At 39.3% G+C, this 24,687-nt stretch overlaps 4 protein-coding genes across 6 annotated transcripts; 2 read left to right on the forward strand and 2 right to left on the reverse strand.

Moving 5' to 3' along the window:
* Positions 1-920: 920 nt before the first annotated feature.
* Positions 921-2,419, forward strand: LOC146478846 (indolethylamine N-methyltransferase-like). The gene has a single exon (XM_085111521.1). It carries the CDS (start codon positions 1,016-1,018, stop codon positions 1,823-1,825), a length of 810 nt encoding a protein of 269 aa, XP_084967647.1. The 5' UTR covers positions 921-1,015; the 3' UTR covers positions 1,826-2,419.
* Positions 2,420-3,377: 958 nt separating this feature from the next.
* LOC146478847 (ATP-binding cassette sub-family C member 4-like) lies at positions 3,378-16,776 on the forward strand. Of its 2 annotated transcripts, none has more exons than XM_085111571.1 (8): positions 3,378-3,444; positions 5,134-5,794; positions 8,332-8,565; positions 9,220-9,362; positions 10,673-12,096; positions 12,995-13,565; positions 14,373-14,509; positions 15,231-16,776. In XM_085111571.1, exons 2-8 carry the CDS (start codon positions 5,255-5,257, stop codon positions 16,136-16,138), a joined length of 3,957 nt encoding a protein of 1,318 aa, XP_084967697.1. In that variant the 5' UTR covers positions 3,378-3,444; positions 5,134-5,254; the 3' UTR covers positions 16,139-16,776. The 2 variants fall into 2 exon arrangements, with proteins under 2 accessions (XP_084967697.1, XP_084967698.1); XM_085111572.1 differs by lacking the exon at positions 3,378-3,444 and adding an exon at positions 4,073-4,185.
* Positions 16,777-17,024: 248 nt separating this feature from the next.
* Positions 17,025-20,201, reverse strand: LOC146478848 (uncharacterized). Its single transcript, XM_085111593.1, has 3 exons — positions 19,863-20,201; positions 18,408-18,721; positions 17,025-17,451 (listed from the first exon to the last, which is right to left on the reverse strand). The coding sequence occupies exons 1-3, from the start codon at positions 20,056-20,058 to the stop codon at positions 17,065-17,067; spliced, it is 897 nt and encodes a 298-aa protein (XP_084967719.1). The 5' UTR covers positions 20,059-20,201; the 3' UTR covers positions 17,025-17,064.
* A 982-nt stretch (positions 20,202-21,183) lies between these two features.
* LOC146478849 (uncharacterized) lies at positions 21,184-23,355 on the reverse strand. 2 transcript variants are annotated; one of them, XM_085111523.1, is made up of 3 exons: positions 23,100-23,355; positions 22,216-22,370; positions 21,184-21,614 (listed from the first exon to the last, which is right to left on the reverse strand). In XM_085111523.1, the coding sequence occupies exons 1-3, from the start codon at positions 23,221-23,223 to the stop codon at positions 21,198-21,200; spliced, it is 696 nt and encodes a 231-aa protein (XP_084967649.1). In that variant the 5' UTR covers positions 23,224-23,355; the 3' UTR covers positions 21,184-21,197. The 2 variants fall into 2 exon arrangements, with proteins under 2 accessions (XP_084967649.1, XP_084967648.1); XM_085111522.1 differs by having other exon boundaries at positions 23,097-23,355.
* Positions 23,356-24,687: the final 1,332 nt, after the last annotated feature.

A 24,687-nucleotide genomic window follows, 5' to 3' on the forward strand; every position in this document is an offset into this window, starting at 1 on the left:
GGTCAATTTAAAGTGATTCCATTGCGCATTCTCACTCCGAATAATTTCTTTATCCCGTCCCCAGAGTCCGCGTTCCCGTTTCACGAGACAATGATAACAAGGATTCTGGAAACCAGATTGACTATTTCTTGGACTAACAGTATTTTATATTCGAGCAATTTCGCCGTAAATCCTCCAATAAGCGCCTCCTTCGGGTCTTAAAAATAGAAGTTGAGTACTGTGACATGCCATCAAAGATGTTCAGAGCCACCTTAAATTTTCGAAAATTTGTGACTTGTTCGCCAATGATTAGGGGTTTGTTTGTACTATTATTGTGGTTTGAACTTATAAAGAGTGGTAATATTGATCCATCAAAGTAAAAGAGCTGGAAACCGGTGTCAACCACCTAATTACTAGAAACTCCGTTTAGAAAACCACCGCGACAAAAGGAAAAGTACCGGATCCTGTAGTAAAGGTTCTAATCAGCAACAAACTGTAGAACAAATAATCTTAAAAAGAGAGCAAGGCTAAAATACCCTGAAAAAGAAAGACCGTGCCTTCAGGGTATTAGGCTGATTTAGCAACATTTTCGTGAAGAAGAAAGGCCGTGCCTTTCGAAATATTGGAAAAATATATTTCCCTGACCATGAAATCAGCAGAGCTCTTTTTTTTTTTTTAGATTATTTGCATGGTTACCTAATTACTGACGTTAAAACGCGGCGTTGTTCTAATTATGGAGGAGAGAACTATTACCATTCCGCAGTGAAGCAGCCACCATTATGCTCAGAAAAATATTCGAGGATCATTGACTACTCGGAGTCGAGTATGCGTAGAAAAAATAGGGAGCACATCGGGTTATTTTCGTGGTCGGGACGATTTCGGGGTCGGTCGGGGTCAATTCGGAACTCGATACGAATCAACAAGCATAGTTGCGTGCTTTGGAGTCAACGGATGACGACGTCTTGTTTTCCTTTGAGTTTTTTCATTTTTTCAGTGACTTCTCGGTAAACGCTATAAGCAAACGCTTGCCTGGGTTATGCTCATGGACCTCGTTCGATTTGGCGAAGACCACCATGATCACTTCGACTCCAAAGCTTACTTAAATTCGTATTGCAAGGCAGAAGGCGGTAATGTTGAAACATTCTACGAATTCTCTTTAAGATGCTTCCATGAATTTTGGTCCAAAATGGCCAAGAAAAACCTGCGGGTTCTGGTTTTTGGCGGTGGGCCTGTAGTTTACGACCTCATCTCTGCCGCGCCTTACACCGATGAAATCGTCTTTGCCGAATACACTGCGAAAAATCGACAAGAGGTGGAAGAATGGTTGCAAAATTCAGCTGATGCGCATGACTGGTCGCCGTTTTTCCAGTTCGTTGTGAAGAATTTAGAGGGGAAGAAGGATGAAGGAGTTGCTATTCGAGAATCTGAATTGAGAAAGAAGATAAGCCATATTTTACCGTGTGATATCGGATGGGAAAACCCAGTGCAATGGCCTTCTACTTTGAGTTCCCAGTCGGCCATGTTTGATGTCGTGACAACAAGTCTGTGTCTTGAAGCTTGCGTGACGTCTAACGAAGGCTATCGTCATGCAATCGCTAAATTGAAGAGATACCTAAAGCCTGGCGGGTATATCGTCTTGTATGGTGTCCTTGGGGAGTCATTTTACATGGTTGGCCAAGAAAAGTTTTATTGCTTCCCACTAAGCAAGCAGTTTATTGAAGAAACCTTAACCACCGAGGGGTTTCAAATTCTTGATGATATGAAAACATTTACACTTACTACTGAGAATACAGAGCCTTTTTGTGATGCAAAAGGGACCTTCTTCGTGAGTGCAGTTCTAAACTGAAGAGGACAGTAAATAAATGTCACTCACTCACTCACTAAATGCAAGGAGATGAAAGGTGTATTCTGATTTGTTGAAAGAGGTGTAAAGAAGGTTAGGGGGTAGGGTTGAAGGGTAGGGGGTGGGGTTGTGGGGTATGGTGTGTTCTATTTTTTGTGGATCAATGATGTACAAATTGTTGGTTTCACGAGCTCAAGCTTGTCAGGTACCACTAGACGCATGCACCTTAACACTTCAAAACATCTGTTTATGGGCAGTGCTGTGGGGATCTTTGCACAATCCATGCAAAAAAAATATATATATATATTCACCCCTCACCCCTTACCCCTCATCCCTGCAATAGACCTGCCTTTTACTTACCATGGGGCAAAACTGTGGAACCCTCTATGTGATGATCTCAAGTGTACTGAGTCTTTGTCTTTGCCTAGGCCCCTTTCTAGTGAACACATCACTAACTGCATGAACTGTAATCATTGGAAATGTTATATTTCATACAATTGTATTATTTGTTAAAAATTTCTGCATGTATGATTTTAAATATTTTGTATTTAAGTGTTCAGGTATTTTAAGGATTAAACTACAACAGGAGTCAAACCTTTGACCATCTGATTACTTAAAGTTTGGATGTTCTACCACTGAGCTACAGCAGACTCATGGGAGCTAAGGCCATTAAACTTAGTTCATGTGACAAACATCCTGCATACTGCTGAGATTTCAATATGAATGAGTGTTCTAAGCCTGGTGAATAAATGAACCTAGTTTATGGGCTTTAACAGTTATGAGAATAAACTGAAGATTTCTCACAAAAAGATAAAAATTCTAGAAAAAAAGTCAAAATCTCATTTCCATGGAAACGTTAAGTCAAGATGAAAATTTGCAATTAATAATAATAATAATAATAATAATAATAATTTCATAATTTAAAAACTTATACAGCGCTTTCGCCAAGACAACGGCCGAGAACGCTTTACACTGTTTAAAAATATGTAAACTAAGAGCGTCAAAATACCTCAAATCTTGAACCCCATAATGAGATAATTCAATAAAATACCCGCTTTAAAAGAAATTTTTTGAGTTGTTTCTTGAATGTTTCAACAGGGGGAGGGGGGGGGGGGGGGGGGGGGCTAGTTTTCAGCTCCACTGATGAGGCATTCCACCGCCGTGGCGCACATACGAAAAAGGCCCGATGTCCATATATACAGTTGGAATTCAGACCGAGGCATCAGTACCGTCTCTCAAAGTGTCGAAAAGGTCATTATGCAACGCTAAAATGTGTTAAGATTTTAATTTTATTAGAAAAATCGAAAGTGAATATCCCCAAGCTGAGGTCATGAGGAATGTCATATCAAAGCCAGGGATCTTCATTATGTTATCAAGAGCAAAGAATTTTTAGACTACGACGTAGTCTCTTATTTTTTCTTGGCGATGATATGGCGAGCGAAACACGCTCGGCGGCGCACGCGAAAATTGCCTGCCGCGTGTCGCGTCACCGCGCGCTCGCTCGCGTGTTCCGCTGTCCTTACTAGTCATAAGAAAGTTAAGGGACTATCGTCGTAGTGCGTACGTTTTCCGCCAGACTAGACTTCACGACAATGGGCTTAAAATTAAGAAAGGATCATGGGGTAAGTCTAATGGAGCTTAATGATAATACTCGCCGCAGCAAACAAAATCATTACAAATAGTTTACACACTCCAAGAAAAATCTGGTTTACAGAAGATACCACATCGTATTCATGATCTTGCGCCGGCCGGTGCATTCAGTCCAACAACTGAACAAACGTGCCAACAAACTATTGGGCACTGAATTTCGAGTTTGCATTATACGCGCGAAACGGGTATATACTGTTTGACTGACTCTGCCGCGACTTAATCTCCAAAACTTTCTCTCCCTTTCATGCCACTTAGTTGCAGTAGACTGCTTGATATATACGAGCTCTTTCTACAAAGAGATGAAGTCGTGCACAGGATGGCTTCTGGGACACGAGATGAAGTTGCAACCCATTATATATTAGTTTATAATTTTATTAATATTTTAGCAATTCCTCGATCGGATTTTAATGGAAGGTTTAAACGAGCACTAAGGTTTCAAATTTTCTTTTTTTTATTTTACTTTTGGCGCCTCAAATAATTAAATCATATTCAGTAAGCGCCAACATGTAAATGTAACCAGCCAAGTGTATAAAAAGATGTAATATTCCTTTATGACATAAATTATATTAAGTAAATAATATTTAAAAAGGAAATTTAACGATAAAAACGTTACACGACGACGTTTCGACTACTCCATGTCATCCATGATTGGTAAGTGTGGAGAAATTAAGATAGGTGGCATATATATGTATACAGAAATGGAGTATGAAAAGGTACGTGTAAATTAAATTCAAGCTCGAGAAGGGAAGAAAATTGACAATTAAACATAGAGTTTGGGCGTGTAGAGTCCGCTTGAGATTTAAGTGTCGGTCTGAGAAATGAAAGACTCAAGCCTCCCTTGGCATTTTAGTCTTTAGGATTTTAAAGACACTAAACATTTAAGCGGACTCTATCCGCGCGAAACTCATTGTCTAACTGTCAATTTTCTTCTCAGGTCATTGCTGGCCTGAGGTGATTCTACTGACTCTAAATTCAAATAAAACTGCTCAATTCAGAGCAACGAAGTTAAAAACCATGATTTATTTGGTTTGTCGCCTGAATTCTGGCATTTTATAGAATCTCAGTTCCAATTAGACATGTCTTGTGCTATAGACGTGTCTTGTCAAACTATGTAGTCTCTTCGACAATACTGCATACATTAGCAAGTATATTGGTTACGGGTCGTGGGGCATATAATTCATGGTAAGGTTAGAGTTACTATATATATCCTGTTCAGTAGAATCGTTAAACTGAATCCTCATTGTGTGCAAGCTAAGTTTCGCAAAAGTTCTAAAATAGGTGTCTTTCAATTGAGTGGCATGGCCACATACACGTATACTTTTCGAATTCATCGAGCTTTATACGAAAAAGCTCCGCCCCCTCTTCCCCCCCTTCCGAGGTCCAAAAGAAAAGACAACCCTTTCATATACCTTCATCGTGCTTTGGAACAGACGTCCTCCGAAATAAACCTTTGGGTGTCCCTGTTCATTCATAAACTAAAGTTATTGAAAATATAATCATACAATACTAATTTTCCATGGTAACAATTTATTTCTTCGAATAATTTTCCCTCGGGCAAGCTTGACAATTTCAAAAACACGTGTAGGATGCTAAATTGAAAAAGTCACGTGTAGGTTCGAGCAAGTACCTTATGTTAAATCAGTTTTCTTTCCCTTTTATAGGGAAGAATCCGCCAGAATGAAGACCAGATGTATAGCCATAGCAGCATGTCTGAGGGTTTGGTTAATTCAAGGACGTAAAGATATAAAACACACCAGGAGCCGATAAAAAAAGAAGCCAATCATGGGTTGCTGCATTTCCAATAATTACACTTACACGAAGCTGGGCGAACAACAAGCAGAGAAAACATTTTTAAGTGGATTAGTATTTGGCTTTTTAACGGAAATAATTCAAACGGGGAACGAACGGCCATTGGAAGAGAACGACTTAAGGTCATTGGAATGTGAAGGAACAAGATATTTGACGGAGAAATTAGAAGGTGAATGGCAAAATGAAATGAAAATACAAAGAGAACGTGGATCGAGGCCGCGTTTGTGGCGCTCTTTGCTGAGAGCTACGGACAGAAAATTGATGGCTGTAAGTGTTCTTCTGGCTGTAACAGCATCGTTTTGTAGACTTATTCAGCCCGTTGTGCTTAGCTTTCTTCTGGAAGAAATGACTGCTAAATCGTCCGACTCGGACCTGGGCATTCTTTGTCTATATTCAGCGATTCTTTGCATCAGTTCTTTTGTACAAGTATTTGCGGTTCATCACTGTGATTATGCGCATTTTGTCATTTCGATCCAAGTCAAGGCCTCCTTGATCGGGCTGCTTTATAAAAAGGTAGGTGAATACTGATTGGTGTAATGTTAGATGATAAAAATTGTCAATGATGAAAAATATTTACAACGCAATTATTTTGGGTTAAAATAGTTAAAGGAATTTTAATTGGTGTTGGGACTTATTACAAATTATATTTCGGTTTGGAAAATATCAAAGAAAAACACCAGTTGACTCATTTCCTTCGTTTCGCAGCTCTCTAGAGATAATACTAATCAATTTCTAGTCTCGTCTTGTAGTTCGACCTAGTTGTTCTTAATATGTGATTAATGCGTATAAATTCTCTTGTCATGGATTCGGTATGAGCAGGCGTTCGTTTCCGCAGAAACATTTTCAATCACAAAGATATGTTTAATTAAGTTTCCCACAAATAACACGTTGTTTACCTTACTTTGGTGAGTTTTTATTCAACTTGACCTTTCGTCGGTCCTTTCAGGAAATAACTATTGCTCTTGTTTTTAATCATTTTTAGTAAATTTTCTTGGGTTTTTTTTTACCGAATTTATGGTAGTTGATGTTCATTTAAAAGATGAATATATCTAAATAACAATATCTGTAATTTTAAGGTGTTTTAAAAGTAAATACTGTGATTATGAAGATAAATATTCATTGTTGTAATTCTGCTATCAACAACGTACTGAATATACAATTTGAGCTCCAGATTTTGTTGACCACGTACTCATTTAATTTATGGAAACGTTTAACCAATCGTTTTCGATAAAGAAGGGTAACACCTTCAACGGATCGACTACTTCTATAAATTTTAAACAACAACTTTTAGTGCTTTTCAGATTATTTTTGTGAAACCTTACTGTACAAGTCTGAACTTTGTAATTTTTATATTGGTTTCCCTGTTTTGTATTGACTGGACAACCCAAGCTTCATGATGAACTTTTACTAGGAAAACGTTTTGGGCTCAGCTAATACATCGAAGGCAAGGATGCAAATAAGCTCCTTGTACCCAATCATAGAAGGCTTCCGTAAGATTTAATTTGCGTTGAGCAGGTGGTTGTCTAGTCAGTATAAAAATGGGTGCTTTTTAGTTTAGCGCAGAATTGAGTGTAAAGCAGTAGTGAGCTGACTTCGTACAAGTCCTATAAAGTATAAGAAGAGTCACTGAAGAAGACGTTTCTCCATTTGTTGGAGTGAACCAGTTTATTCCCCGTAATAGGTTCTTTCAACAGTAAGGAACAATAAAATGTAACATGTTAGTAGATGATTGGCTTAAGTCGAGTATAGAAGTACCTCCTATTTCATGTATCGAGTACTTTTTCCCTGCTTCCAGCGCATTGAAACTTTTAAAGTTGTAACCATAGAAACGTTTATCCGGATAAATATCAGCCTCTAGTGCTGGGAAACACGGCTTACGATTTTGATATAAAATGCGAAGAAAAGCTCATACCTGTTTCCAGTGAGATACAGCTACTAGGCGTAACATTAGATAATAAGTTAAAATTCGATTCTCATATCGCATCTATCTGCCCAAGGGTCAGAGGACAAGTTAATGCCTTAAATAGGCTTAAGAATGTTCTACCTTGCAAAACCAAGGAAGCACTATATCGTGCCTTCATTTTACCGCATTTCGATTATTGTAGCCAGATATGGCACCATTGTGGAGCCAGGAACACCAAGAAATTGGAGAGAGTAAACGAACGCGCCCTTAGACTTGTATATAAGGATAAGAATAACTCTTACGATAGATTGCTAAGTTGGATTAATTTGCTTAGCACACTAGAGGGACGTCGTATCCAGGACATGTTGATCACAATAAATAGTTAGTTGCTTCCAGGAGAGGGCACCGACCCCCATTGCAAACCTACTCAAAGTAAAGGACACAAAATATAACTTAAGGGGCACAAACATGCTCTCATTGCTCAAAGTAAGAAGCACCAAGCATGGTCTTAGGTCTTTTCGGACATGGAATGCGCTGCCCGACTCGATTCGCGCCAGTGGCCGGCACAAGGGAATTTTTAAGAAGTATTCGTCATGAAGCATTTTAAAATTGTTATTATCGTAATTAGCTTTTAAAATTGTAAATTTTAATTTGTAATTACACATGTATTGATACATGAATGATAAGGTTTCCTAGCCGTTTTAGATTTTTAAATTTTTAGATTTTAGATTGTTAGCTAATTTTTATCTTTCTTTTTGTTTTTGTAATTTTATTCTGTTTATTGGTGGGCTTCCAGTAAAGTAGCTTTTAGCTAAGTCGGAGTGCCACGTAAAATAAAGTTCCAAGTTCCAAAGTTTGTATGTTACAATGCAACAGGTACCGTAATAGAGCGTATTTTATGTCGAAAATTACAAAACTTGTTGCTAACAGTACTTATGTTTGAAGGAAATCACACATAAAAAGCTTAAGTGTTCGGAAATTCCCTCAAGTTTTGGGTTTAAAGTGGAGCTGATTCCACGTTTGTCTATGTTTCACTTTGTAAAATTATGGACGAGAACCAAATGGTCGCACACCGCGAACTTTTTGCCGCAGCAAATCTGTTGGCGAATAAAGTTTCTAATTACGCGATATATCCTTCAATTTGTAGATCATGGCAACAAAGCATCATGTCCTTGCAGAGAAATCATCAGGTTACGTGGTAAACTTGATATCAAAAGATTTGATTCCGGTGCATAAAGCCATCGTCTGTCACGATTCGCTGCTCGCCCCAGTGGAGATATTTGTGGTCTTGTTCCTTTTTTGCAAACTTGTCGGATGGCAGACGCTTGGTGGAGTAATCTTTTGCATTGTTCTTATCGCTTACCAGACGTTGCTGGGAAAGGTTTTGAAATCTTATGTGTTGTTTATTTACCTTAAAAGTTTTATTGAGGCTCAGGTCGCAAGAGGGGTACTAACATAGTGCAGAGTGGTTTTGGGATTAATGGACGGGACGAGCATATTTCTAATCACAAATCTGGGAGACACTTTATACCACCAACTAAACAAAACTTTTATCTCCCTTTTAAAAACTGCAATGCCATTTCTTGTTTCAATACAATGATACGTCATGACATTTAGCCTTAATATTCATAACTGAACTATCTATTCTTCCCTACTGGTTTACTTTATTTATTTGTTTATTTGTTTACTTATTTATTTATTTATTTATTTATTTATTTATTTATTTATTTATTTATTTATTTATTTATTTATTTATTTATTTCAAGGGGGTCTAAACACAGATTTTATGATTTCTAAAATAACAGCTCACGTACCTTGTGTGCCGGCTAAAAATTATTGTGTTCAATGCTGCATAGCTATAGGTTATCTTCATCTTTCTTTGATGAAATTGGTTTTGTGTCACGGATCTCTACTTGTTTTCAAGTTCTTTAGAACAAGAGAAACAAAACCGTGCTATAAGCGTTACAAACTTAATTATTCTTTCTAACATTATCAACCTTTTCTCTTTCAAAAACTATGGTATTTCTGCCAAAAGGTTTTCAAAATGCTCCAGGAAAAAGTCACGACTTTGACTGACAAGAGGCTGCGGCTAATCTATGACGTCATATCCGGTATACGTGTCCTGAAAATGAACGCTTGGGAATGGTGCTTTCGGGATCTGGTTTCCGGTATAAGGAGGTACGTATTCCGGGAATAAAATCACACGAAGTCTCGATGTTCTTACAACAATAAACTGAGACTTTTTTCTTTTCTATTATTGCTTGTAAATTAATTTCAGTCACGCCCACATAACGACAGTAGGCGACACATCCTCGGAGACCCAGGGGCAGTTAGTCGGGTAGCAGGGATTTTCGTGGGCGAAAGCTCATTGTAAGAACAGGAGAGCCCCTGGGCAATTACTCTTACCGAAACAGTTCCAGAAGCATTTGAATTCCCCGCTTTTGATTTGCCAGAAAATTTTTCTGGCAAATCAATAGCGTTGAATTAAAATGCTTTTGGAACTGTTTCGGTAAGAGTAATTGCCAAGGGGCTCTCCTGTTCTTACAATGAACTTTCGCCCACGAAAATCTCTTCCTCCAGACTAACTGCCTATGGGTCTCCGAGGATGTACCCGACAGTACCTTGAAAATATTCCTTCTCTCATTTAATCGTGGCACGATTCCATTATTTAGGACAAATTACTTGTTTCAGACGATAGTAATAAAATCGTTTTTGCATCGATTATTAAAAATATATTCTGCAATGACAAAGAGGAGCCAATGAGAGAAACAACAGTGCATGACTGCGCAATGCGAAATCCGTCAATCTCGTACCCAGAGTCGTGAAGCTTTTTGTCGGCGGTTCCTCGCCTAGAGACAATCTCGTACCCAGAGTCCTCAGGCTCTTTAGGAGAGACTCTGGGGAACTGGAATTTAATTACCGCAGGTTATCTGTGGTGAAACAATGCAAGACGTTACGAGTCAGTCAATCAAAAAATTGAAATTCTGTTCGAGTTTTTAGGCTGTTTGGTCAGCGGCTGGTCTCTCCACGTCCAGTTGACCAACTGCTGACCAATGATCTAAGGAGCCTGAGTACGAGCTCGGGTACAAGCTACAATCTTGGAGAGATCAAATGAAAAATTAAGACTACCCCTCCCCCCACCCCTTCCCCCCATTTCAATGATGGAAAAATGGCGCGTTTTGCTTTGCGCGCGAAATCATCATCGATTTTGGGGCAGGGGATGGAGGGGGGGGGGGGGGGGGGTAATTTTTTATTTTAATCTGTCCAAGATTGTAGGTACGAATGCTTGGTTTATCAACAAAGTTGACAAATAAAGGCAATTTAGCCACGGTAAATATATTTAAGTGCTGACGTTTCAGGCGTTACACCTTCGTCAGCTTCTTGCGAGCCCCCATCCGCCTTTACAAATGGTTTCCTCATTTCTCGACCTGTCATCAAGACGGACTTGTGGTGTAAATTTTGTGACATTTTGTCTATATCTGTTTCAGGTCCGAGCTCAACCTTGTATTCAAGAATGGAGCAATATTGGCAGGCTACGCCTCTGGATATTCCTTCTACCCAATTTTATCAAGCTTCATTTCTTTATTTCCGTTGTTATTAAGTGGGAATCTCCTTACAGCCCAGAATGTCTTCACTACTCTGGCACTTCTTGGCGTTCTGCATAAGCCTGTTACGGTCATGTTTGCCTTTGAGATGCGCTCTTTGTTTCAAGCCATGACCACACTTGAAAGAATGGAGTCGTTTCTACTTGTAGAGAACGGCAGCGAAAGCTTTTGGGGATCTTTTACAGAAGGAAATGGTTCATTGTACTCAAAATTGGACTTCGCTGATATCCCCACAAAATGCACCACCGGGAAACTAGAAAAGGAACCACAATGTGGAGGAATGCCGAATGCCAACGAGGAACAATATGGTTCATTGCACTCAAATTCAGATTCGAGTGAAGAGTGCCCAAATAGCTGCACGTTGAAGAACGAGTCTCAGTTGATACTAAGCCGTGAGGAACTTTCCCCGACAAGTCATGGCAGCCATCAAGGCAAACCTTTTCTCTGTTTCAGCGAAGGGAAATACTATTCATGGGAACGGTCACACGAATTATTCATCTCTAACAGCCAACTCATCGCAATCACTGGTCCAGTGGGTGGCGGCAAAACGTCCCTACTTCACACAATCATTGGTGAAATACTTCCCACCTCGGGACAAATTGCTTATCAAGGTCGCATCGCATACGTAAGCCAGACACCCTGGGTATTTTCAGGAACAATCCGCCAGAATATTCTCTTTGGGAAGGAGTACAACCACAGCGCTTTTGAAAGGGTCATCGAAGTTTGTTCATTGAAAGAAGACCTTGTTGCATTTCCAAGCGGTGACAATACTCATGTTGGAGAACGCGGTGTCAGTTTGAGTGGTGGTCAGCGGGCTCGGGTTAATTTGGCACGCGCTGTTTACTCCGATGCTGATATCTACCTGTTGGATGATCCTCTAAGCGCTTTAGATATTAAAGTTTCAAAGGAAATATTTCATAGATGCATTTGTGATGTTTTGTCGGATACAATTCGTGTGATGATTACTCATGATCCCTTTTGCCTTCAAAAGGCAGATTTGGTTCTCTTCATGAGCAAGGAAGGCAAAATGTCTGAAGGAACGTTCAAAGAGCTATGTGAATCAGGGAAATTTCGTGATATTACTGGCTCAAAATTTACTGTTACAGAAGACCAAGGAAGCTTTTCAAATACTCCAACAGCTTGGCTGGACCAAGGTATTGAATCTGGTGATTCTGGCGGCGTGGAGACTGTGGACGAAGATCGCATGACAGGCTCTGTCTCTTACTTGACTTACTGGAGGTACTTCAAGTACGGTATCTCGAAGTTTCTCATGATTTTAATGATGTTTTTGCTTCTTTTGCCTGAAGGTGAGTAAATTTGCGCGATTGTCTGGGACGGGTGGGTAGCTGATGATATCACTGATCAAGACCTTGAGTGTCTTTTCCGGGGCTTCGTATCCTTACCAATAATACCTAATAACTCTTAAACCTCTACACTTACTCCGTTTAAGGACGGTGCTTACTAATAAAACAGTATTTCTGTGTGGTTGAAAGCAGGGCAAGGGCAATTGAAATCCAAACAGAAAATTGGGGGTAACCACGCATTTTTTTAGAGATAATTAAGCAACAATTATTCTAAAAAAACAGTAAAATATAAAGCAATGTAGGGCGTTTTATTTTTCCAAATTGAAGCTTTATTGTCTCTGAAAAATGCATGGTTACCCCCAATTTTCTTTTTGGATACCAAGAGCACTTAATGAGTTCTGCTTTCTCCGCATAGTTTAAAACCGCGCAAAAATGTCCCTGTATTAGCAGGCACCACCCATAGGAAACCCGAGTACCTCGAGATGCATAGAACGCATAAGCAGTAGCAAACTTAGGCACCGTCCTTAAGTTTTTTAAGGACTTAAAAATTTTTCAACTTAAAATGTTTCAAGTAAGCAGTTAAGTGATCCTCAGAAATGTGTACAACTGAACATGAATTCTCGGAGGTCGTCGGATGATCTTCGGAAGTATGCAGATGATCTTCATCAATCCTTGGGAGTGCAAAGCTATAACTATGTGCTTTCTAAACCGTCAAATGAGAGACACTATCATTTTCGAGAAACGACCGAAATTTACCGAAGATCACCCGATGACTTCCAAAGATTGCTAGAGATCATTTGCATGCATAAGAAGATAGGATTTTCCTCCTTTTGTGATAACCCATCGATCAAGGTTGTCCTTTCTACATTCGCTAAAATTGAGTTCTTTTTAATATATACAGGAGCGTTGTTAGCCTCCAGTTTTTGGCTTGCGCGTTGGACAAACCTGTCCTGGAGAGATCAACAGGATCCATTGAACGCTTATGTCTACGTTGGCCTGGCTGTCACCTGCTTTGTGTCTGCCCTCTGTCGCTCGTTTCTCTCAATCCACGGATTCATCCACTGCTCTTCAGAGCTACACGAGGCAATGACTACAGCACTGTTGAAAGCTCCTGTTCGTTTCTTTGATGTAAATCCCGCGGGTCGCATCTTGAACAGATTTGCCAAAGATGTTGGTTGCATGGATGAAGTGCTACCGTATGCCCTCCTGGAAGCTGTTCAATATGTCATGTTCACTATGAGCATCTTAGTCCTGATCTCCATTGCAAATTTCTGGGTCATTGGAGCAAGTGTACCTTTCACGATTCTGTCGCTGTACTTTTGTAGGCGTCAAATAAGGGCGGCACGTGAGATTAAGAGAATCGAGGCGATCACTTGCAGCCCTGTTTGTGCGCACGTGGCTGATACCATTCAAGGTGTTACTGCTGTGCGCGTGTTTAAGAGACAGGAGCAATTCATCGAACGGTTGTACAGGTTTGAAATAATATTGTTAATTCATTAGTCACTTAATTCCGCGCATTTGTGTAGATGTTAGAAGAAGTGGTACTACTCGTTTCGTTTAACTCTTTTAGGGTAGTTCAATACTAGTAATAATTGGAGATTAAAGGGTGCGTTCGATTATCTCGATCCCAGGCTTTCTCTCCTTTGCCAAGTTGGTGATGATATCATCCGCCCCTGAAAACTCTGAGGGGAATGCTAGATACGCGCCCCAAAATCCATCCATTCGTTGATTGTCCTATACAATCTCGACTCCAAACGCAATTAAGGGTGCGTTCTTTCTACGTCGAACACAATTACGTATTTTATGTTCACGAATTTGACACTCTTGCTCTTATATCTTCAAACTTTTAACTTAAAAAAGGAATTGTAAAGTATGACCATTAAGTTATCAGTCTACTTTTCTGTGGTATTTTGATAAAATCTATCGACCGCGAGAGCACATTAGCACAATATACTAGCCCCGCAGTACGCCAAGTTCCTCACGCATGCGTAAAGTTGGCCATATCAGCCATATATGCGTGGAAGCTATCTCGTCCTTGTTATAACAAAACAGGCCATTTTAGTGTGATGTACAAGGTGGTCATTACCTTTGATCCACTGCATGAACGAAATCCTGGACTGTGCACGACCATTCAAATGGAAGCTATTGAGCCGGCAATCTTTTACGGATTTCACGAAGGAAATTTGAAAAAATTGTTTTCGAAATTTAAGCTCAGTTGTAACGAATGAAAACGTTAACTTGAACAGCACAAACTTGAGCCCCTTTTTTCTTTGTTTTAGTTATCAAGATCGGAACAACAAAGCTTTGCTCTCTTACAGAGCTTCTCTTAAGTGGGTTGGTGTTCGCCTTGACATCCTCAGCTCAGCTCTTGTTACCATAGTTACCGTTGTCGCGATTTTTCTCTCAAGCGATGCAGGTTTGTATGGCTTCTTTGTGGAACAAAATTGATTTTCCTGAAGGAGCCTAAGTGGTGGGTATTAACGGGATGATAGAATGAATTCTTTAAATGGAGTTAATACTTCTTCTTAGGGAAAGATTAATTAAAGGCCGCGAAATGGTGAAAAATGCTAAAGGCGTTAGTGGAAAATGAATTTCCATGGGTTACAACCAGAAAACTGAGGTCTTTTGCGAGAAAATTCTGGAAATCTCGGTGAAACATGAACAAAAAGTCACATATTTTTCGGAAATTCCGTTTGGACTTCGGGGGTATCTCTACAAGTACTTCTTTTTCTCCCCTTCATAAATAAGCGTAGGAAAATTGCTCACCGTTTAAAATTTCTCCCGCTTCCTGTCTCCTATCAAGGAGAATTGTACGACGTCATAAAGTGGTAGCTGAAATCTGCCATCTTTTTTCCGTTAAAACGCTGTTTTACCATTTTTCAAAGGTGCTCCCCATATTATTCCCTGAAAACTGTAAAAGCCTGTGACTATGTTCATTAAGGGAAGAACGAAAACAATGTGGTCAATGATATGCTCCTCGCAAACGACATTTTCTTTTCATGTTTTGGAAAATGTTCCACAGCCGGTATCATTCTTATTCATTGAGTTAATTTTTCATTTTTGTAAGAGAAATATGTGAAATTCATTTGAATTTCATTATTTATTCATTTTTCCTCTTTACCATTTTTTTCTTTCAGCTCTATCTGGTTTATCAATTAGTTATTGCCTCCAGCTCATTTCCACAGTACAGTGGATGCTGCAAGCGGTTGGCGAGGCAGAAAATCACATGACCTCTGTTGAACGAGTCTTGACATACGCTCAACTTGACCCTGAACCTGGCTACGAAATAACAAAACAAACCCTTGATGGGTGGCCTGGGGAGGGCTCTGTAACGTTCAAAGATGTGTCTTTGTGCTACTACCAAGGCGGACCAACTGTCTTAAGGGACGTAAGCTTTAATATCCTTCCTGGAGAGAAAATAGCAATTGTTGGACGCACTGGAGCTGGAAAATCATCGCTTCTCTCTTGCCTACTACGAATGCCTCCCATTACTGAAGGCGAAATCACCATAGATGGAATTTCTGTGGGACAACTCAACATACAGGATGCTAGATCCGCAGTCGCAGTTATTCCACAACATCCTTTTCTTTTCAACGACACCCTTCGTCGGAGTCTGGATCCATCGGACAAGTTTACAGATGACGAATTGTGGAACATTCTAGAAAGAGTTCAATTGAAATTTAACTTGGAGAACAGACCAGGCCAGCTCTTTTGTCACGTGACAGAGCACGGTGCCAATTTCAGCGTAGGTGAGCGACAGTTGCTTTGCTTTGCGCGCGCTTTGTTGTTTGGGCGAAAGATCATTGTAATGGACGAGGCTACGTCAAGCGTGGACGGTAAAACAGATGAGCTGATTCAAACGATAATTGAAGGAGAGATGAGACATTGTACAGTTCTGACCATCGCCCATCGCTTGGCTGCTGTAATGAACTATGATCGAGTCATGGTTCTTGATTCAGGAAAGATTGTTGAAATGGATTCCCCGAGAGTTTTACTGCATAATGAATTCAGTCATTTCTATAAACTTTATCATGCTATATCGTAAGCATGCACTATGAGAATTTGGGTTATCTCAAAAAGTGTTGTGAGTCGAGCTATCATTGGTGAAATTCTGAAATTTTGAGATGATCTTCGCTAACTTTTGGTTTAACTCCGTTAACAGTCGGTAGGCACTAGGGTTCATAACTATAATTCGTGGGGTCAAACTTCAAAACCCTTTTTTTAGTCCGAGCAAAAGCTTATGTTGAAGGGCGAAGTTAACATCTAATTTGAATGCGAAAGGCGCGATAAATTGAGATGGTATCATAAAAGTTCAACAGTCACCGACTGATGAAGTTGTTTTGCTCATCTTTAGAAGCACGTGGGATCATAGGTGTACGATGACTGGGCATATGGTGAGAATATGAGTGGGTTACGTATCCTGCTAGCTACGTCTCAGTTGGGTCAAACGCCCGTTTAAACGTCTACATGGAGCGCTATAAAAATTACAATTAGTGGACAGAACTAATAGGCATCTTGAAGTGGGCGTAAAAAAATGCTCGTGTTGGGGGAAGGGGGTCCTAAAATTTGATTACGATTTGGATTATTTGGTTCATACAAAGAAACACAAGAGCCAACTTCATTTGACAACAAAACTTTTTTATTTACATAATCAATTAAATCTGTCGTCGCTTTTGCACAATAAACACTTAAAATTTCTGTTTTTGCCGTGCGGTAACTTACATTTCTTTCTGAATATAATAGCAATTATTTTAGTAAGCTATAAGGTACATTTAAATATCAGACGAGCTAAAAATGAAAGCTATTTTCTATTTTCCTCTTTTCTCTTTTAGCCTGCGTTTGTCTAAAACTGCCATTAATATACAAGCGAGCAATCTTTGTTACACTATCTTACATGTGAGTTATCTCTTCATTGAAAAGTTCTACCTAAACTAGAACAATTACAAGCACCTTGCATACATTTTCATACATTTAATATGGCTGAAATCTAAATGAAGCGCGCCTGTGTGTTAGTCTTGCGGGCTCAGTAGGTCTGATCTTAAACTGGTCCGGGTGGAACATAAGAGAGAAATGATCGCCTCTAAACTGGTTTGACTGGACTGATGAGTGATGTCTGGCTGGTCTGATCGGTCTGCTGTATTGCTGATCCTTTGAGCTCTCTTCCACCAGTGGATAGGAGATGCATTCAGCTTGCTTCGAGTGGTCTGAGTGAGGGGATCTGCTCAGAAACTGCAGTCTTCTTGTATGTGGCTCTGTGCTAACAGGAGGCCCAAACTGGTTTGGCGGGTTTGTCTGACAGACGGAAGCCATCTTTCTTTCTAATTTTCTTGACTTGGCTCGTCGGTTCTGAAACCAATACTGAAAAAGGAAAACAAAACGTATTAATTAATTTGCTTATCGAATCAACAAGAACATAATTGAACCTGACATAAAATCACAGTATTCAACCAGCAAATCCCAATAAGATATCTCAATCAATTTAATTAGACCCAGAGCTCCGTAGTTTGTACAAAATCAGTTCAAAATGAATCAAACATGAAACAGTCCATTTGGAATGTAACAAAAAACAAAATGTGTTTTTGCAAGATATCTTTAGTACGTCAAGTTTCAAGTTTATTTTTGCGGCTATAAATGAAATTTATTAGAAGCGGCGTAAAAATGATAAAATAAAGGTGGCAAGGAAGCCCATGAGAAACCACAAGGCTTTTAAATAATGGGCTCACTCTATCATGTATTATTTACAGTTTAACAGTGGAATAATGACAAAAATCAATGGTAGAGTAGAATAGAACAGGGCTAAGACATTACATTCTCAGTCAGTACATTGGTATGAAAGCCATGCATCTTATACGCATGAAGGAAAATTATGAGAAACAACATTTAGTTTCTCCTTTTCGCCACAGCATTTGCGAAACAGGCAAGGAAATTATGTTAGAGAATTTTGCAATGCACGTCAGTGTCATGTTAGTTTCGCATAAGTTGGTTGATTTCTATTATTCTCAATCGGTCAGGAGCCCATAGCCCGGAGAGTGCAACTTCAACACTAAGCCTGTTTTACGGCTTTTTCACAGGCCGGTGTATTTTTAGACAGGTTTCAGATTACTTAAGTTCCGTCTGCATCAGAAATATGATATATATAAGAAAAGAAAAAATGGCCGCCAGTTGTTAGTTGTACGCTCCAGGAAATGGGCCACTGAAAAAACTATATGTCGCGGGCTGATTGTTTTGTTGTGTTTTGAACTGCAGCCAAATCAATATTTTACGTTGACCGTTTTTAATTCTAAATGACGAGAAAACGTTACGCAGAAACTCACCTTTACACTTTTGATCGGGATCCCAAGTCTCTGTCCCAGTTCCTCGTAATCGTAAGCTGTCAAATATGGCCGCCGTATGAACGCTTCTTCCAGCTCCAACACTTCGTTCCGCGAGAAGATCGTGCGTTGTCGCCTCTTCCTCGGTGCCTGCTCGGGATGAGTCGATACTTGATCGGGCTCGCTGTCACAATCGCTGCTGGAACTTGTTATGCCAGAATAAGGAGTCAACAATGGGCTGGTTTCTCTGTGGCTGGGACGAGGACTTGCGCAGTCGGAGTAAGGTGATAATGACGGGCTGGTATCACTGTGACATTCTGCAAGGGAAAACAAAAACGTCATTATAATTCATTTGAATTGGACTAATTTTCTCAATCCTCGTTGTCTGAAAGAATTCTGCTCTTTATATTGAAATTAGCGGGCAGGAAATAATCATGGCAATCATGGCAATGACCTAATTAGGTTTTGAATCACGCTGCTGCAAGCCTCTGGGCTGTCTATAAACTAAGATACAAACGTAACAGCACCACGGGCTTACACAATCAAAAACAACGCATATATATGCCAATAATCGTTCGAAATAGCTCTGACCATTAGGTAAATGTTTTCGAATTTTTTCCGTTGAAACTCATTAAGGCAAATATGATTTAATAAAAGTATGATTAATTTATTTTTTGTAAAACAAACAAACAAACAAACGAAGATTGATTCCGTAAAATTCATACACTGGATTACAGTATCATAACAACATCGTCTGTTAACTGAACAGGAAAGGCCAAAACGGGTTTACTTTAACCCTTTAAACTTTCTTTTTATTTTCATGTTTTTGAGTTCGCCTTGTTCTGGGTTGATTTTGTAACATTATAGTGACAGGAACTGTCAACAACAACACATTGTTTTTAAGAACAGCGAGAGACCTTTGTATTTCTTTCTGTGTTTGCATTGATAGTTGGCCCCCTGTGGGGTTACAAGGTCAAATATTCCACACTTTTTGGTCCTTAAACTAGGAAAAATGCATTATGTTGCCAAGCTGTGGCTTGAGAATTTAAGCTGGGAACCTTTTATTGCCCTCCACATCTATGGCACGATATTTCACTGCAATTGGCAGAATGTGGGTTGCATGCAATGAATGATTTGTTTTACAGGCAGATATGAACATGTCGCATTTTTAACCTATTTTTTCTTGCATTTAAGTAACTTGAGAGTACAAAGTTTACTAGAACGTTAAAGGTACTCCTTTAGACCTGCCAATGCCAGAAACCTCTTCAATCAAACGTTGTATCTGGCGTTGTTTGTTTTCCAACATAGGCTATTCTCCTCTTGTACCGAGCGAGTAAAATTATCGTTCGCCGGCGAACGATAAATCGAATAAAAAGTGTGAAAAGGTTAGGTTTTAACCTTTGAGTAACATGCTTGAAAACGCTAATTTTGAAAGGCTAATGTGAGAGTTCAACTTACCGGGACCCGATGAAGACTGCATGATGTCATTTGCTAGACCCAGGATACTGCAGATGGAGAAGTCGGTGAGTGGCTTACTGGAGACTGGTGCACGGATAGGGGGCTCGGGAAACGACATACGTGATCCTCTGGCATGCGCAGAACGCACAAGAACGTCCATAAGTGCAGCGACTGAATTAAACTGGTTACACTCCATTTCAACTACTTTGATGCACTTGCTACACTGTGCTACACAAACTGATAAAGAACCCACTTGAATGCAACCCTTATTTATACCCTGACACCGGTCAGTCACCGAACAACAAAGCCGGTGCGCGGGCCGACAAACAAATTGTTTTGTTAGCTGCCGATAACAAGTTTACAGTTATCAAACTGGCACGCGCCGCTCTTATCAAAGGTCATAATATCAAAGGCGGTCATAATAAACAAACAACTCTTCGTTGTTATTGTTGACAAATTATGGCAGTTATTTTTTAGAAACGATTGTGTTCTTAGTTATTCATTGCCCGCTTTCCCGCTTCTTCAGAAGATCATCTAAAGTTCTCAAGGCTTATTGAACTGTCATAATTTTTTGTTTCGGGAGGTTTTTACTAAACAAACTGAAAACAATTTATTTATTGTTGTGGTATTATAGGTAATAATGTTGCCCAAGAGATCTCTTTTGTTCCGCACGTTAGTCATTACTATATATCGAGAAGCTAAAATATCTAAAAACGAATATTTGGTCTTATCGACTGAGTCGACAAGCTAACTTGGCCGCCGTAAAGCCCTCCAATCTCTTTACCGTACGCAATAGCCTTATCAACTCAGTTGATAAAACGAAATATTTGGTGTTATCAAAATAGTTGATTTGGCGAGTGCTTGCTCTGACGAAGGGCTAATTTATAACGCTCGAAACGTTAGCACTCGAATCTCTTTACGGTGGCCAATTTACCTTTAATTATCAACTCTGTTGTTAAACCAAACGTATATGTTAACTTTCGTTTTTTCTCCCCATCGGTGCAGCAACACGATTTCTTTAGAAACTTTTTACCTTAGCCATTTAATGAAACCGAATAGTCGTTTCCACTTTCCCTTACCGAAGCAGCACCAGCATCTTTAGAAAGTAGCCCCCCTTGAAAACTTTTGTTGTAATTGTTATTTTTGAACTCATCCTACAAGAAACGACCCTTGTAAACATAATCAGAGAAGAAACGATATGGTCACGGTAAATGAAACAATGCAATTTATTACGGATGAATAAAACGACTAAATACAATGCTTACACTTCACAGTTCAACCTTAATAAACAATTTTAAAAGACAACTTTGCACATCTTATGTAAGTCTAGCATTATTAATCGTCCCTTGAAAATCCAGTTGCTAAAGTAACGGCTGCCACATATTCCTCCAAGGAATGGTGGCTACTTCTGCATGAAGAGGGGAGACTTGTCACTCGCGGCAAACGACTGCACAACATCGACAGTGGACTCGGGAAACCTGTTGCCATGACAGAGCCGTACGGCGCGCCTGAATGACCAATCACAGAGCAGCTTTGATGTTCACTAGTTTTGCATCTTAGCGCCAAGGATGTCGCAGCGCTGGGGCTGAAAGGAGCGGGAAAACTCCATGAAGTTACTGTACTGTCCGGTCGGCGCGGAAATGGCGGGAAAACAGGAGCGGGTGGAATGGCGGGTGTAGCATCTTGAGTTCGTTGACGTTTGTTTTTCAGCTCGCGTCTTCGCCATCTTGAGCGGCGGTTTTGGAACCAAACCTGGCAAAAATAAAACAATCGCTCAGCTTATGAATTGGAAATTTATGTAAAGTGCATGAGATAACACAAAGAGTTGAGAAGGCATTCGTAACCTTCATTTTATTGGCTAGAGTAAGATGGCTTTCTTAGTGCTGATGAGAATTTTCAAGGAGCTCTTACTCAACATGACGATACAGGTTTTAATCGAGAAAAAATGATATCCTGGTTCATTCCGCGGGGCACTAGGCTTATGTTTTAGACTTTAATCTTGTGGTATAGGACCAAAGGCAAATGACCAAATTGGTTCAGTTTTACAAATGAAAATGTATTTCTATTCCATTTTGGATCCTACATGAAGGCAAAAACTAATTTCAGACTCATCACGAGGTTCTAACCTTTTAACCTTGCGACAGTGCAACTTACATCGTGAAGTTTCTTTGATATATAAAAAATGTGTCAAAATCTTATCTTGTATTTACTGCTATCGGTTTAAAAATTTTTGTCGAATAGAAGTACAATTTCCAATGCTGCGCCATAAATATAAATTTTCCAGTCGGATTTACACACCCAGTTTCTTGCCCCGGATTTTTTTGTCTACTGTGTAATTACCAAACTCTTTTACCTGTATCCTATCCTCTTTAATGTTCAGTTCCTGTGCAAGTGCTTCTCTGATGGTGATTCCTGGAAACTTTTCCTCAATGAAGCATTCTTCCAAGCGATCAAGCTGTTCTTCAGTGAAAGCCGTTCGGCGGCGCCTCTGACGCATTGTGATGTTACCTTGGAAACAAATAAATAAACTGCGTTAGCCTCTACGTAAATGCACGTGTTAGTTCCAATCGATTTAGTGTTTCTCTTTTTTAATACTTTAGACCATTTGTTATGACATTCGAACTCTCCCATTTTTGAGCATTTAAAGCCAGATTATTTTTGTAGTTTCAAAAGCTTACCTTAATTACTCACGGAGCAGCATTTGATACAAAGACGGCAAATTTTTTAGTCTTGCTACAGAAAGTTTTCAGAACCACGTAAATTCAATTTGGCGCTTTTCGAACGGCGGAATAAAGCTAAAACGAGAAAATTTACGGGTATTTTTCTCTTATCTCCTCTTTCCTCCTATCCTTTTTCTGTGAATTAAAGTTTTCATAACTCTAAAACAAAAATTCTAAATTCGAAGAGGAGCCCCAAATTTTCGGGTCGGGAAAATTTCCAGTAACTATCCCTTGATCTAATAAGCGAAATGTAATTAAAACATTTAAAATATATCAAGGCTATTCAGAGATCTAAGAACATTTCCGAGGCATAAATCCAACATACAATCCTAGTTCTGATGGCTTTACATCTTTTGGTGTTTCGGTTTTCATTCCAGGGAAGGACTCAGTTCCAACGCACCCTTCGAAACCGGTGACTCGTTCAGTAAGTTAAACGTGCCCTTGGCGAAATTTAAAGAAAAACGAATCTCACTTATAAACCTGAGTGTATAACTTTTAACGCTAATTCACTCACCACTTTCCAGTTCGTTAAATTTCCTTTTGTGTCCTCCAGAAGCCATATTTACGTTTGAATCGTTGTCTTCAACACTGCTAGCACACGAGTCGTTAGTCTTTTGAGCACTGACTGCAAGATTTGTCATCACACGCGCGTCCGTTCAACTTTTATTTCTATTCACGCGAGGGTGGGTGAACATTGTGAACAATACAGCTGTCAATTAACACATCAGAAAACAGTCACACATCATGGAGTAAAGTAACATCTACTTGACAAATTTAATTGTTATAACAATCTTTTGTTCTTAATTGAATGCTGTTGCTGTATTCACTTTTGCCTCTTTTGTTTGTTTGTTTGTGAATTGAAGAGGTTGGCAATATTGTTGACCAGAAAATTAATCATCTCACGCTTTGTTCAATTTCAATTCAGATCCAAATAGTCAACTTATCAAGATCAATAAACGATAAAATCCTGGCAAAAAACTTGTGTTAATGTTATGAGTCCGTTGCCACTTTATTTTCATTAATAAGCAAATAAATAAAAATGGCTTTATTCAATCGACACTAGCACTAGAAATTTAAGTTTCCAACTATCTCATTATACTCGTAATAATAATTATTACGTTTTTGAAACCGGATATGTGAAGACCTTTGGGCGAGTTGGTGTTTTTTCCTCAGGCCAGTACGTTGTCTCCAGCAATTTCTATTTGCTTTTTGAATGAATGAAGGAAGGAAGGAAGGAAGGAGGGAAGGAAGGAAGGAAGGAAGGAAGGAAGGAAGGAAGGAAGGAAGGAAAAAATGAATGAATGAAAGAAAGAAAGAAAAAAAGAAAGGATGAATGAATGAATGAATGAATGAATGAATGAATGAATGAATGAATGAATGAATGAATGAATGAATGAATGAATGAATGAATGAATGAATTTTGCAATCTAGCCAAGACGCACGTAATAGCACGCATATACTTGTAACATTGCGCACACCAAAATTGCAGTATTAACCGCTCCTGACAATTTAACTCTATCACTGTGCTTGGAAAATGATTCACCCAATATTTTAGGTGTGAAGGAAGAATCATTCGCGCGTGAAAGGTGAGCGGTGTTTCCGACTCTTAAAAACCTGATTACCAGTCAGACACAAACTGATACTACGCAGTAAAAAAAATTTTCAAACAAAAGAAAAAATGTCATGTATGTTTGTTAATCCTCATTGTTGTCTTTACAGAAGCCTCCTGTCAAGAAAGGTTTACAGCTTTACGTGTCTCTTCGTCATGCCAAATCGCTAACAAATTCTAGGATCACTATCTCGCAATTTTACTTGTAAAATGAAATAAAAACGTGAAAAATGTGGCATTTTCTCACCTTATAGGTAAACAATACCTCATTAATACTGCCTACATATTATGTGTGGTGCTTTTGTTCGCCTTACGTGTTATATCAAAGGTGTGATGTTATAATGTGTAATTCACTAAAAGAAAACCTCCTACAAAACTTTTAAAAACCTTAGTTTGTTTGTAGCCTTTTGAAAAGATCGTTAAAGGAGCGTCGATGCGACTGAAAAAATGTAAGAGGTGGTCTGCGTAAAAAGTGTGCAGTAAGTGCTAGTCTCCC

Source organism: Pavona decussata, unplaced genomic scaffold (assembly GCF_977016875.1).
Source record: "Pavona decussata unplaced genomic scaffold, jaPavDecu1.1 SCAFFOLD_62, whole genome shotgun sequence".
Classification (NCBI taxonomy): domain Eukaryota; kingdom Metazoa; phylum Cnidaria; class Anthozoa; order Scleractinia; family Agariciidae; genus Pavona; species Pavona decussata.